Raw genomic sequence first — 16,296 nt, forward strand, 5'->3', positions numbered from 1 at the left:
TATATATATATATATTACAGTACTTTGTATCATCATCATCACCATCATCATTATTATTATTATTATTATTATTAATCTTCTTGTCATTTTTATCTTCAAGTTGATTATAGTTGAAGTGGGTGGCAAGCAATCAGTGTAGTGATGACAATTAAGAATGCTATAATTGTTTTCAAAAGGATACTCAGTTATATTTAACTTGTTATCAACTAAACTAAAATTAATGATACAAGCCTTGGTTCACAACACAAGGAAATGATACCTGGACTATTATCATTCATTTTATACTACAAGAAATTTTAATTTCCTGGACACAGGCTGTTGTGCATTTTTCAGGAAATAGAAATTCAAAAGAATATGGATTAGTAAAGCCGTGCAGAGACTTGCTTATGTATAAAGATTGGTACACGCTGTAAAAAGTTTAATACTGGCCATTTGCCATATAAATGGGCGTGGTACATCATCATGCTCTTGAGAGTTGACATTTGCAAATCACGGAAATGTTGCGTTCACATACAAAATTGATAGTGCTTAGTTAAGCAAACTTTCCGATGGTGTTTGATAAAACAATTATACGACAGATTTATTTATTCTTGGCTAATCCTATGTCTTCCAAGGGAGCAGTGTAATTTGACTGTTCCCTCCAGTCTTTCCATGGTTGTTTGAAGTAGGATATTGCTCTACCTCTGATCAGACTAAACACTGTATGTTGAGTTTGACACAAATCTGCCAGACATACTGCCCTGAGTTTGAAAAGCCATTAACTGCATTTGTTTCTCAAAATTGAAATTTCTGTCTTATATCCATGGCTTCCGGTGGAATATTCTATCCGGCACCTAAAAATATTTCCCATAAATATGGCAGATAATACATTATATGAAATAAACTACAAAACCCTACTCAAACAGGTTTTGCTTATTTACTCAAAGGATATGCTTTTGTTGGCTAATGCGTTCTTTCAAATCAGATAGTGTAGGCCCTACTTTGTGTGGGTTATGTGATACATCAATAAGTAGAAATGTACAGATTTATTCAAATACGTAGGCTGTCCGTCGTGTCAAACAGAATATGTTACCAAAAACGACTGAACATCACCTCTATTCTGGGAACCCCTACTCTAAAATCACTCTACTTGCTTGCAGCAAGACTATGCATTGCAATCAAGATCGTTTATTTATACAAAACCTCCTTACCCTTGTCCCCTTTACTCTTACTTACAATCTTGAAATATTCCTTGATATAGCTTGCGGTATAGTTGTCATGCCTGTCGCCGAACAATCCACTTCTGTTTTGTTTCCACATTTACACACCGGAGGGTATACGGGGATGACTAAAACAAATCACATATGGTTATTGATTTATTCTATGTAACTGAAATTTATATATTTTACATTACTAATTAGGCGTATGTTCCAAGGTTGTCTAATAGCGACATCCATCACCGTCTAAAGCTGCATTCACACCGAATACGAATTGTTGGATCCGAAGGTCTTCCGAACTGTTCATAAAATCGAATTCAATTCAATTCAATTCAACTTGTATTGTCAAACACAGTGAGAACATGGTTTGAAATTCTTCTTGTTTCTTCTCAGTTAAAATGTAAGTTAAAACTTATTAATTTGTAGGCTAATTGATAATAGGAACATTGGCGTTCAATGCATCGGAAACGCGGTCCTAATTTCGTTTGGATCCGATGTGCAAACAGCTGTATACAATGTGTGGAGAATACCTTATAGGCCTATTACATTACAGAAGACAAAACATACACACGATCTTATACGACCTCACACGCATCCTAACGTGCACGTACGAGTGCGTTAAGATTTGAAATTGCTCTAAATCACTTTTTGACTAATCACTTTGTGACTAAATCACAGCATGTTTCAGGCCATATTGAGTATTTCAAGATTTTCTAAAATTTCCAATCCAGACGCGCATTTCCATGCTCACAGCACGCGGGGAAACTATAAATAATTTTGTTTGTACATATTTTGTGTTTCTGACATTTTATTCATAAACTTTTATTCTTTTTCAGCCACTTTAGGGCCAACAACAATGCAGTACGTGCGCATCAAGCATACGAATCCGTGCTCGCTCGTGTTTGTGTCGACATACATTGAAAATATGCCAAAATCATGCCTATTTTATTAAGCTCTAGCTCCTTAGGATGCATGGTGACCCCCAAATTGTATTACATATTCTGAAAGCACATGAGTTGCAGATATGATTTTATAGATAAATCATTTTGGCTGATCGGGCATTGTGACGTCATCATATTGCCACTTAAGAGTATGTTCACAAATTTGCATTCTTTTTCAGTCAGTTTATAAGAGCCAATAACAATGCCGTACACAGATTAAACATACAAATTCGTGTGCGTGTTTGTTTCGATATACTGACACTATATTGCAGTAATACATGTCCATGTCCTTTTAAATGCCTGCTTTGATTCGGATACCAAAAGCCTCCTTCCTGATCAATCATTCCAGAATAGCGATCTTCATTTCACTATTGGATCTTGCCTATCGCCAGTCCTAAATTCCGTTGATGAGTTATACGTTCTAACTGCATAAGGGTCGACTTATCACAAAACTGTTTATATTTTGAAGCTACGGTTCAACACCAAATAAATCTGTAAAGATTACACGGCTGGACGATTATGTTTGTTTAGGTTTTATATATCCTTTTACTGATTTACTTTATTAAACTTGTTATTCTCATTATCTCCCATTAAACCGCTTTGCTCTAGCAAAACTAAGAGTCAACGCAGAATTGAAACGAAATTTCACTACACAGTTGTGCCGAATAATGCGATATAAAGAAGTATGTCGATGTCCTCCAAATCGCATAATCTCATAGATCGTGCAGTCCTCGACTACTTTGATTGCGTAATGCGTATACTGTCGAGTTGTTGGCTTACACTACAATTACACACAACATTCCGTCCTAAGTGTGTAATGTAGAACGTGCGTGCTTTAATTTTACTAGAGTCCACACAATAATTGGTGCTTGAATTCTTGGTTTATTTCATCATCTACTTCATGTATGGAGCATAACATTTTACGATAAGCATGAACGATTTTCGATGGCTAGTTTAAAAACTTGCAGTAACTATTCTTGAGCTAATTGGTTCCCAACTAATGAGTGCTTTCTGAGCTTCTTTCGATAAAATAAGTGCAACACCTTCAGTGTGAGGAGCATTATTGAATTTGTATCCTGAAAACAAAATCTTCTCATTAGTTGTCAAGGTTGTTTGACCAGCACCAGTCCATCTTGTCTCACTTATTGCTAACAGTAAAATATTATAATTTCTCATCTCCTTTGCAATTGTGCTGCCTCTCCGGCTTCGTACATAGTACGTACACTCTAAGTTCCAATATAGGATATTGCCTTGGGCGATAAAAGCTTCAGCAAGATAGCTTCCTTACGGCTTTCACTATCTTGCGTCGTAGTGTCACAACTTCCAGAGTGGCTTTCACCTCCCAACCATGCAATTTTGAGTTTGTAGTTGACGTTTCTGTAATCCGATTTAACAATGATCGGGGGATTAGCCCACCCATTGTGGTTTGTTTTCGAGGTTTTCCTTCTCTTAGCCATTTCCTCGTTAGCCAGAGAAACGTTGTTCTCTGTTGCCCAGGGTGCACCAGCGAGGAGGTGAGGTTGACTTGTTGGATTTGTTGACTGTCCAACCATGCACACCTTGTGTTGTGTTGATCAAATTTACTTCTAGAACAATCGTTGGAATGGAATACCCTGCTGTGAATGAATTTCATCGATTATGAAAAGGCTTTTGATAGCTTAGATAGAGAAGCCTTGTGGAAGATAAAGACACTATGGCATACCAGACTAAAGATCATCAGAATAATCAGCAACTCATACAAAAAAATTACCTGCCAAGTACTACACGAAGGAAATCTTACTCAGGAATCTGAAATCAAAACTGGCGTAAGGCAAGGTGGGCTACTATCCCCATTTTTATTTAATCTCGCAATAGACTTGATTATGAAACAAACAACCCAAAGGAAAAGAAATGGATTGCAGTGGACTCTATGGGAACAACTTGATGACTTGGACTATGCGGACGACATTGCATTATTGTCGCAGACACATCAGCAGATGAAATACAAAACCACACTTCTTGAAGAAGCATCAAGCATGGTTGGCCTAAACATCAATGTGGAGAAAACTAAGATGATGATGTTAAATACAAGCAATGACCACACTATATTATTAATGAAGAGAGAAATAGAAGAAGTAGAATCATTTAACTATCTGGGAAGTAAAATCAACATCAGAGGAGGAACAGATGAAGATGTGAAAGCACGGATTGGCAAAGCACGAGCGGTATTCAATACTGTCCAAAGTCAGGAAAGCGAGAGAAATCAGCACAACAACCAAACTGAAGATATTTGAATCAAATGTGAAGGCAGTTTACTTCTATATGGATCTGAAACGTGGCGAAATATGAAATGTATAATGAAGGAAGTACAGGTCTTCATTAACAGGTGTTTGAGACAAATACTAAGAATATGGTGTCCGGAGAAGATAACCAATGGAGAACTTTGGGAGAGGACTAGACAGGAGACAGTTGAAACCCAGATTTCCATGAGGAAATGGGGATGGATTGGCCACATATTAAGGAGAAATAGAAACACCATTACAAGACAAGCCCTAACATGGAATCCACAAGGAAAAAGAACAAGATCGGAGGTGGAAGGAATTGCCCAGAACCATGTGAGATAGAGTCATGTAGTTGATGGCCTATGCACTGCCAGGTGTAACAAGGCTTAAGTAAGTAAGTAAGTACATTTTTGGTACAATAGAGCAATTTTATTACAAATTTATGAAACGCTACGCCGACGTCCGACATTTTTATTACATGTATATGTAAACGAAAGCCATCCTACAAACTACGCCTACTCAGTCACAAAACCACTTCGAATTAAGTGCGTATAACAGCGACAATCGACGTGCGCTTACCTCCGATGCCTGCTAATGAGAACAAAGTTTTACGCTGTGTACGCAAAAATATGCAAAAGCGCCAAACAATCAGTGGACGAGTTAGTAGGAATATAGCCAAAAACAAAACTCTCGTGTTTGGTAATTGGTGGTGGTCAGATAAGGTTTTAAACTTACGGCAAACGTTGGTGTTGTAATTGCCCACATCGTACTTCAATACTATCGTTGTGTTGTGGCGTCGGTCAAAGTCATCGCCGAAGCCAGCTTTTTCCTCTGAAATGCAAACAAATATATATGTGATTGACCTATAGGCCTACTATGTCATACATTATTATGTGATATCGCTATCTGCAGGAAAATTATCCATGTCCTCATAAATCTCCTTGTAACTAGGAATGACATTTATACTGCAAATAGTCATATATGATCGTACCAATCAAGACAAGGAGGCATGATGATGATAATGGTTGTGGTGATAATACAAAGTGATGATGACGAAGATTGTGATAATGATGATGATGATGATGATGAGGATGATGATGATTATAATGATAATTATGATGTAATTTTTATATAGATGATGATTATAATGATGGGGTAGATTATGTGGAACAACGTAATTATATAAGTAATCATTGCATATTATCATGTTTCTATAACAAAGTCGAAAATGATGATTATGATGATGTTAATGGTGATGACGATGATAGTGAGGATGATAACCCAGATGAAGATAATATTCAATTTCCAATTCAAATAAACAATAATTTCGACCAATTGTCAACAGAGAGAGAACACAAGAAATACTTAAACACTTATCAAAGTAAAAAAAGTATTCAAATTAAAAGAAAAGAAAAATAAATTAAAACAGTTTTTATCAATCTCCCTGAAAGAATTATAGAACCACGCCATGCAATAAATAAGTATACTTTGCATATTTTTTTCAACACTGAAAAAATGATTATCAAATTGAATACCATGTAGTCTCATCAATAAAAACATTATTTTTTTAGTTTCATTATGCAACCTCAGTCTCTTATTTAACACGAAAATCGATTAACATCTCTTTAGTTTTGCTTATATTTAATCATGGTAATTATTCAACCGCCAACTGTTGAAAATGTCAACACTTTATCTTCATTGAACTCTACAAGTTTGTAACATTAAAACCGACAATAGCCGTATCAACGCCATACTAGATGATAATTGTGCACTGAAACCGAGGTTTGCCATCATTACCTTTATTTTAAACATAGGCGACGACGCGGTACGGACAAACCACTTTATAATTTCGAGTCCATTTCGTAAGTATAGGAATTACTTTAAGGTCGATTATGTTTGCGTGCAAAAACAGTAGAACTATGTGAGTCCATCCATTGTCGTCCCTTTAAAGAGACCTAAATATAAATTAATCGAAGTTAAACACTTTAAGTATTAAAATACAGCTTCTTAGTATAGACAGGCCCAATATAAATAAAATAATCTTGAAAATTATCAAGTCCAGTGGTTATTGGCACAATTCTTATAATTCTCATTTTCACAGGTTTCATATTGAATTTTTGAATAATTATAATTTTGATATTGTATTATTGTGTTCAAAGGCTTTTGCAGATGGTTATTTATGGGTGGAATCTGATAATAATGTCCTGTTGATGATGTCGATGATGGTGATGGTGATGATGATAATGATGATAATGATGATGATGATGATGATGATGATGATGATGATGATGATGATGATGATGATGATGATGATGATGATGAACTTACAACGCTGCGCAAGAGACGTGAGAGGGGAGACCTTATCCGGACCTACAAAATAATGACATATATTGATCGGATAGACCCTGATTTGTTTCTTCGAAAGGCTGCTTATCAGCGTACCAGAGGACATAAACTGAAAATTGACAAGTCGCTAGACGTAAGGGAATATTCCTACTGTCAAAGGTAGTTGTTAGATGGAACAAACTACCGAAGAATCACCCGCACTGCTTTGCTTTAAACAAAATTTAAATAACCTGGGTTATTAAAAGGCATAATAATGCCTCCCATAACCCTGCCACTTTTCTCACTCTTACTTCTAAGAAGGTGGTAATGATGATGCTGTGGTTGTATATGATAAGGATAATGGTGAAAAGGATGATAAAGATGATGATATTGATTGTGGTGGTAGTAGTGTAGGTGGTGTTGATCATGACAATGATGATCATAATGGTGAAGATGATGATGATGATGATGATGATGATGATGATGATGATGATGATGATGATGGTGATGATGATGCTGATGATGCTGATGATGACGATAATGATGATGATTTTTTATAGTGCTAGAGGTCATAGTGTTGGGAATGACAGTGGTTTTGACGTTAAATGTGGTAGGGGTAATGACGATGAAGAGGACAATGATAACATTAGTAATATTGATGACGATATTGATGATGATGATGATGATGATGATGATGATGACGACTACGATAATTTACAATGATATCAATGGTTACCGATTATGACAGACCTCATGACTATATTTTAAGAATAATACTAGTTTAAGTTCCATTTGTAAAACTCAGGAAAGGTAATTTTTTCATTACTTGGTCCAAACACATATGTACGAGGCTATTTAAGGGACGTGGTGCATTTGTTTTCTCCTAACCCGTACATACGATTTAATAAGGCGTACGTACGTCTTAATACGTCATACCTTATAGGTTACTAATGCGTACGTATTGACGACGACGACGATGATGATGATGATGGGAGTAGTGGTGATGATGATGATGGTGATGTTATAGAATTGGTAGAATTGGTGAAGTGGTGATAATGCAGTAGATGATTATGATTGTGGAGCAATGTTTATGTTCCCACATTTGACCTCAGTGATTTCCATCACGGAAAGATTGCTAGGCAACAGAAACATAGAAAGTAAGTCAAAACTATCCATTTGAAATAACCATGACACCTTATAATGTCAGATAGCAAAATTATCTTAATAGTACTTACAGCCGTATTTCTAAAACTAAATTTAGTATGAACTTTTGAGCATAAAATGATGTCACATAATATTTTCAAACGAACTTTGACTAGAACTAGGCCTGTTTATCCAAACCCATTTCATACAACCTATTAGTAAACCAAGAGATACTCGAATTAAACATATACAGTATTCAAAAATTTATTAATTTTTGCTGACTATTTGTGTACAAAGAGGTTAGAGTGGCCTAATTTTATCTTGGATCACAATAGAGCAACTAAAAAAAAAAAAAAAGAAAAACAACGCCAAGCAAAGCGTTTGTGTCGTAAACGTATGTTCATTGTATATACAGCGCTTGTACAGCGCTTAAAACGTTTGCATTTTTGCATTTTAACATTATAGGCCTACCTATGAAGACTATTTTCGTCACGCAAAAAACCGATAAAATAGCCCTACTTGAACCACATTAAAACATATTTCTAAAGCTCTGTCAGGTATCAACTTTTCTTCCACAAAAAAAACCTGTTATATGCCTATATCTATAGTCATGATGTGCCTATATATGGCCATGAGGTGATGTCATCATGACGATATTTAGGCATGGCACATTTTCACATTAAGTCGGATAGTGAGGAAAGAGCTCAATGTGTAAATACAACAAATTAGTTACTCAACGATTGACATAGTTATGAATCACATGACAGGCCATTGTATTATACTAAATAATGACAATCATTCGTTTGTATAATGTTGTTTTTTTAAAACATATTTTAATCAAACTGAATCACATGTAAAGCAACAAACATACATTCAATTATCCTTCAATGGGAAAAATATTTGAGCTGAGTTAATAGGGCTTTTATTTAAAATTGCTATTTCATATAGTCGATGTATGTCGAATTATGTTATGCATACACGCTGTCAAGTTAAAAGATTTTACTCAAATGTGAGCCGGTGACGTAAGTTAAACTGTTACTTGTACAGTTATTCATGTGAATTGCCAATACAGAAAGCGTGGATAAGTTAAATGTAGCCCCCCCCAAAAAAAAAAAAAAAAAAAACAAAAACAAAAACAAAAACAAAAACAAAATAAAATAAAAAAACAAAAAAAACAAAAACAAAAACAAAAACAAAACAAAACAAAAACAACTATGTCGATCAGTAATCCCGCTGGGAGCCTATTTTTAATTCTGTCACATCTTATAAGTTTACTTTTCAATAAACCATTTTAGAGTGTAAATCAAACTTAACAATTGGCCAATCAGAAAAAGGTCAATGATACGTGCATGTCTCACCAGTCTCACAAACACACATGTTGTTCCACAAATGCACATGCCACGTAACGTCTACATTTTTTTGTTTTTGTGAGAACATAGTAACAATCGGGCGTGACTCAATGGAACCATAATAGGATGAAACTGTGGAGCTCTATGATGAAACTGATAGACTAAATGATTGAATGAATAATGGACCTTTTCGAAGTGTCAATCAAAATTAACAACTGACCAATCAGAACAGGACCATGAATACGCGCGTGTCTAACAAGCACACATGTTGTCCTACAATCGCACGTGTTTAACACTGTAGTTTGTGGGGACCTTAGCAACAATATCCAGGGGGCGCGGCTTAGTGGTAAGGTCTATTGATTGATTGATTGATTGACTGATTAACGGAATGATTCACTGATCAATCGAAATTATTATCATTCTAGTTACAGTATAACCTTAATGAGTAACGACCCGCCAAATATTTTAAAAATCTGTTCAGCTGAATTCTGAGGGATATGATATACTGTTAGTAAAACAACAATGTCTCAATATTTATGGTTAAACAATACTAACGTTTAGTAATCAATAACGTTTGATTTATTGTCTTGAGCATTTATAATAGACCTACTGTGCTAAGTAAATGAAAATGAATGAGAATCGGAATAGACTCTACTGACGCCTGTAGTTAATTTAACTTTTATTTGATCTTAATAATGTCATAGTTAGTCTTACATCAATGTTGTTTTCTTCCTTTCGATATTGACGTACACGGACAATCGACGTCAAAAATATCACTTGAATTTAATTAAATGGAAATACTTTCATTTAATTTGAGAATTGGCATTGAGGTGGTTTGATTTTCATACTTTTTTACGCTGTACGCATGTCCGAATGATCATGTGACAATGGACCGTTCTGGTGTGTCAATCAATCTGATCAACCAGAACACGGTCGGGAGAACGTGCGCGTCTAACACATACACGTGTTGTTCCACCAGCAACGCACGTGTTTGCATATGTTTTAACATCGTTTTGTGGGACCTTACAGCCGGTTTTCCAAAAACGTCGGTTTTCTTCCTGAGCTTTGATTGGTTGTGCTTTTTTTCGCTTCGCAAAAACGCCGATAGAAATGTGGATTCGCATGCGCATGAATCGACGCTTTCTGATTCGCACGAATAAATTTGCTTAGTGGAAAACAGGCTTAAAGCCGGTTTCCCACTAGGCGAATTTATTCGTGCAAATGGAAAGCGTCGGTTCGCTTCCTGTATTCCAATTGGCTGCGCAATTTTTTTTCGCTTCGCAAAAAGTAGAAACGGTTTGAACTACCAATTTCTTTGAAGCGAAAACGCCTTTAGAAATGTGCATGCCCATGCGCATGAACGACACTTTCGATTCGCGCGAATAAATTCGCTTAGTAAAAAACCGGCTTTAGCAACAATACCCAAAAATGCGGGGCTTAGCGGAGATGTCCACTTAAAAACCCATAATTGTAATGAACAGGCCTATAATATTCCATTACTTGATAATTCGCGACGCTTGATAATGACCTTGGGCTTTAAGCAATTAAGTGCGTTTTAATAATAAATACAATTGAATTGTCAATTTCTATACACAATTTCTAGATATGATAAATATCATCTTGTCCATAGGTACAATTAGGTACGTACGTCCTTACATATAATATCCAATATTCTCGAAACAATATCTTCCAAGGATTCGATAACTTGTGCTTTTGTTTAACCCATGCTTATTATGAGCAGTAATATATGCCAGAAGATAGAACACTTACATTTAGACCCATAGTGTACATTATGAACAATACATTTTTAAGTGCACGTGTATCTGTTGTTTATGAGCAGAATCTGACAAGGGTTAAGACACACTTTTATAACCAACATGCACCCAATTTCCATCTGCACCATATTCTAAGGACTTTAGACATCGTTTCTTTGAACCGATGTGTATCCAATATTATTAATGAACACTATCTTATGGATTAAAAGGGGTTAACATAAGTTGTCTCTTAACCTATCAGACACGTCACGCAGTGATATGCGTATAGGCCTACTATTAATTTACATTTCCGAAGTGTCAATCAACCTTAAAAAATGACCAATCAAAATTGCAGGGCCAGGAATACGCTTGTGTCGCACAAACACAATGTTGTCACAAATGCACGTGTTTACGTACCGTACGTTTACGTACGTTTTGTGGCCTTAGCAACAATATCCAAGGGGTGGGGCTTAGCGAAAAGATCCATTGAATTGATTCTAATGCATCCACTTACTCATCACAAAATTAAATTCAAATCTTATTAAATACGTGACACAGGCCCATGTATCGCGACTGTATGTGAGCATAAACAGTGTCGAATAAGCATAACAAAATAATTATCACTGATGTTCCAAGATCATGTTTCGGATTTTTTTTATAGATTATCTAGGCATACACATTAAATATATACATAGTATTATTACTGTCTCTTATACACATCTAAAAAAAACAAAAAAAACCCCCAAAAAACAAAATAGAAAAAAACAACAAAACCAAAAACAAAAACAAAACAAAACAAAAACAACTATGTCGATCAGTAATCCCGCTGGGAGCCTATTTTTAATTCTGTCACATCTTATAAGTTTACTTTTCAATAAACCATTTTGAGCTTGCATAAGAATTTCTATAGTAATATTATTTTAATAACAGGTTACTTTTTTGCTTTCGGTAGGCCTAATTATATATCGAATTGTATAAATTGTAAATATGTTATATGAGTTTAAAATAGGTCAAAAAATGTATAATATTGGTCCTTGTATTTGTACATTTGAAGTAAAATAGTGATGTATCTGGAATCACATGTTACACAGCCATCAATGTTTCCGTACCACTGCCAACACTTGAGTGCTGTGAGTGCTAAAAAATACAGGTTCATTACGATCGGTATATCGATATACAGCCTAATTGAACGACGAAGACATTTTTGAACAATGATTTATAAAAAAATAAAATAAACCCACGTCCAATCAAAAAATACGTGACGTATGTGCGACAGAGCATAAATATAGCTGAACTAGCTTATATAACAAATTAATTATCATTGCTATTTTAATATCATATTACTGTTTTTTTCATACATTATCAAAATATTTAACATAATATAGATATTAAAAAGGTTATAATATAAAAACATGTATAGACATATTTATATTATAGGTCTATATCAATTTATATTAGTGTTTAACTTTATAAATATAATTGTAACAATAACATTAAACACAGTAAACGTTGACTTGTTGGGAAAAAAAATTATTATTACCACCTGCATAGAGGTTATGTATTAATCGCTCTGTCTGTTACTAAGATTACGCAACAACTAAAGAATAGATCATCATAAAACGTAGTGGAATGGTACATATTAATCGAAGGAAGATATGATTACATTTTAGGAAGAAAAGTTAAGGGAAAAGGTCAAGGTCATGGAAATTCTATTTTTCACCCACGAGCATAAAAGAGAAAAGGAATTGCTCCACACGGCCTGGTTATTGTTCAGGCACAGGGCGGAGGTATGCACTCTAAAGCCTGGTTCTCACGAGAGCCCTAGTATCCGGATCGGGAGCTAACCGTTAGCGCTAACCGTTAGCACCTGCGTGAGAACGCTCGATCTGTTAGCGCTAACCGTTAGCATTATCCGGATACCGCTAACGGTTAGCAAGAGCTATCGGTTAGCAAGTTGAGCGCGTTTCTATCATCAACCAATCACACGTACACGTATACAATTTCCAGTTTCTTATTGGCCAGTGATTTGATCATCATATTCTTGGTATCCGGATCAGGATGTTCTCGTATGGACGCACGGCAGCTAACGGTTAGCAGGATCCGAATCCTGCTCACCGTCACCAGCTGTTAGAGAACATAGCTATTAGAAAATTAATCTAAGAACGCTAAAGAGTGACTCTACTGAGTGACTTCTCTAGTTATGTATGTAAACCTGAAAAAAATGTGATTTTTTTTTTCAAGTTATACAGGCTAATATTAAAGTATAATTTTGTTATGCAATTATTTTTGTTCCTGGTTAAAACAAAATAAAAAAGGAATTCCTTGAAAACAAATATTAATTTTGACATTTTGTGATAATGAGTCAAATCGCTTCCACGTGTATTTGACAGAAATATAAAACAAATATGTCTCTTATTATTATCTATTTATTATACTATATTTTAAGAGGGTAAATATTACAGCACAAAACTAAATAGAAGAGGCCCTCAGTGTACAGTATAATAATACAAAACAAAATGTACAATGTACATAGAGTACAACGTAAATCATTAAATTATTGATTATTAAATTATTATTGAATATTAAATATTAATTCATAAGTGTGGTTTATACAGTATTGATAGTAATTAATAATTATTAGCATAACGACATCAGTAATACATGCAGATAAAGGTTACATGTGACTTTTACAAAAACAAGCTTTGAAAATATTGAACATTTTATGTAAGGCAAAAAAAACGGGAACGGAGGCCATTGAAGTAGAACTGATTTTAAACGTGCGTAATGTTTAAGTGTCTTTGGAGGATCGGTCTGTACTTAAACCGTCGTCGATATGTTATTTTTTCTTTTATTTATTTGCATGTCAGACATGTATCATGTTGAAAAGGTTTCATCCAGCTTTTGATCTTTAAATAGACGGTCATATACTAGCTTCATAAATCTGAGGTCTTTGTACATATGACTAGAAGTATAATCGAATCATAGAAACATGAATTCAAACTCTTACATTTTATATAATTGATGTAACAATGTAACAAACATTTATCCAGGACAAACTTTTGCCTAGCATATACATAATCGCGGTTCCTCAATGAAGATTCTCAATTAGGCCCTATGTTGTATATTTCCCATCAAACTTTAATAGGCCTAATCGAAAATGTTTATCAAATAGCGAGTATTTAACGAGTAAGATACGAATTAGGGACAATGTCCAATACAGTAGGTTGACTAATTTAATTTCCTCGTCTGTTTACGATGGCCTATTTTATAATACTTCTATACATGACCACATAAATTTAACGATAAATCAATGTTATTCATGTTCAGTCATTCAAACTATAGACCTATTGTCATTCTAACGTTGTCATTATACCTATTTATATATTTATTATATATATATACATATATATATATATATTTATATATATACATATAATACGTCTATATAAATACATACATATATTATTATTATTAGTATTATTATTATATTATTATTATTATTATTATTATTATTATTATTATTATTATTATTATTATTATTATTATTATTAATTGTTAAGAGTGTACAAAGGAAAATGGACTCATGTCCCTGTACCCAAAAACTACTTTGCACACACACATGCAAAAACAGAGACAAAAGATAGCACAATCAAAAAAAGAGAACAGTAATTAACAGTTAATCATACAACTCAGAAATAGATTTTGAAAAGAACTCGAAATTGCTTTCGAATCTCAAGCCGAGCTCGTTCCATATTGCGGAAGCGGAATTTTAAAAAGGAAACTAATAGTGAAAAAATTGCCAACATTCAAAAGATATAGATTGAACAAGAACGAAGAAATTAATTTCAGAGAAGCTCTCTTGCGCCTTGTGGACAACAAAGGGAAATTAAGGACAGAACAACGCATCTGATAGTTGAGGTATTGCGGATCAAAATATGATTTCCTGGATTGCCAAAAATAAAAACGAGTGGAATTTTTAACTCTATAATATAAACTTATACTTCATGGAGGTCGAATCTTTTGATTTTGCCATTGCAGATGATATCATATGTACAATGTTATGATAAGTTTAAAGAACACAGAAAGGATTTACATTCCGGTACCATTTTTTGTTTCTGCTGACTTAACTTTATTTCTGTTAAATATAGGCCTAGTAGGCCTACAGGTATGCATGGCATTTATATATAAAGTTCATTCGAAATATCTATTTGCATGTAATTTATTGAAAGTAAATAAAATGTCCCATCTTTTCTCCAATTGAATACTAGATGAAAACAATTTAAGCACATGTAACCCTTAGATATATGTAAGGTATTCACCATCACTGTAAGTATAATTTGACACCGGAGAAGGTGAGACAGTGATGACACCCCTTTCTCGTAAAATCGACATTTAAATAAATCACCAATAACTTATTGTTATGGTTTGAATTAGCATTACTTTATCAGGTCTCTAGGTATACATCTCAAAGATAAAGCTACAAAATACTACGGTATAATAATATACTCTCTTTCGACTATCACTTAGTGTTGCGTGATAACATGACAATGTGAAAAACCCTGCATTTATCCACATAACTAGTAGCTTCTAGTCTAGTAAACTTAGTTTTCAATCCATGCCGGAGTGATTGACAAGCGCCATATATAATACTAACCATTAAAATGCAAGGTCTACAATATACCATATACAATATTATATAATTGTAACTAACCACAATCCTGTTCGTCAGCGGCGTTTGTACAGTCAACCACATCGTTACACTGGAATTCTTGTGGAAAACATTGCTCTTTATCATCGCCACAAGGGAACGTTCCGCTTTGACAACAGTATGTGAACGGAAGAAGAACTAAAAAAAAAAAAAAGAGAGAGAAGAAAATACGTCATATTGATACAGTAAATATAACCATGCAGTTGGCAATATTTATATTAGCAATATTTTAATCCAACAACAAAACTTTTGCAAGAGTACAAAACAATTCCTTTTGGATCTTGCTAAGACTACCACTTCGCCGTAGTGCTAGTGGTGGGTTTGTCAACAACAACATACCATCATATATTATTCGTTTGTCTGTGTTTATATTTAAACAGCATGTGCTTGCCGTAACGACCTGCTTGTTTTGACCATTTTGTAGTTGGCTAAGTGTTCTGCGAGTCAAAATTGTATGACAGGTGGGATGAACTGTTTGACATTGAGGGTTACTTTCTTTATACGGTTGTTTAATATTACTTTTATACAGTTTTTGTTTTCATTATATTTTGAAATGAACAATGGAGGAATAAATGCTTATGAAAATTGCGTGCCTAATGCATTTAAGAGGGGACGCTTA

The 16,296-nt window shown here is 34.4% G+C and overlaps 1 protein-coding gene across 1 annotated transcript in view; it reads right to left on the reverse strand.

The window, feature by feature from the left end:
• The window catches only part of LOC117110172 (relaxin receptor 1-like), a 45,252-nt gene that overhangs the window by 20,674 nt on the left and 8,282 nt on the right, over positions 1–16,296 (reverse strand). The window contains exons 3-5 of the mRNA XM_033252782.1: positions 15,681–15,815; positions 5,134–5,229; positions 1,216–1,327 (exon numbers count right to left, since the gene is read on the reverse strand). Coding sequence (XP_033108673.1) covers positions 1,216–1,327; positions 5,134–5,229; positions 15,681–15,815 — 343 coding nt within the window. The remainder of the gene's footprint in view (positions 1–1,215; positions 1,328–5,133; positions 5,230–15,680; positions 15,816–16,296) is intronic.

This window comes from Anneissia japonica, unplaced genomic scaffold (assembly GCF_011630105.1).
Source record: "Anneissia japonica isolate Jap-2015-1 unplaced genomic scaffold, ASM1163010v1 scaffold6537_len306802_cov134, whole genome shotgun sequence".
In the NCBI taxonomy this organism is placed as follows: Eukaryota; Metazoa; Echinodermata; class Crinoidea; order Comatulida; family Comatulidae; genus Anneissia; species Anneissia japonica.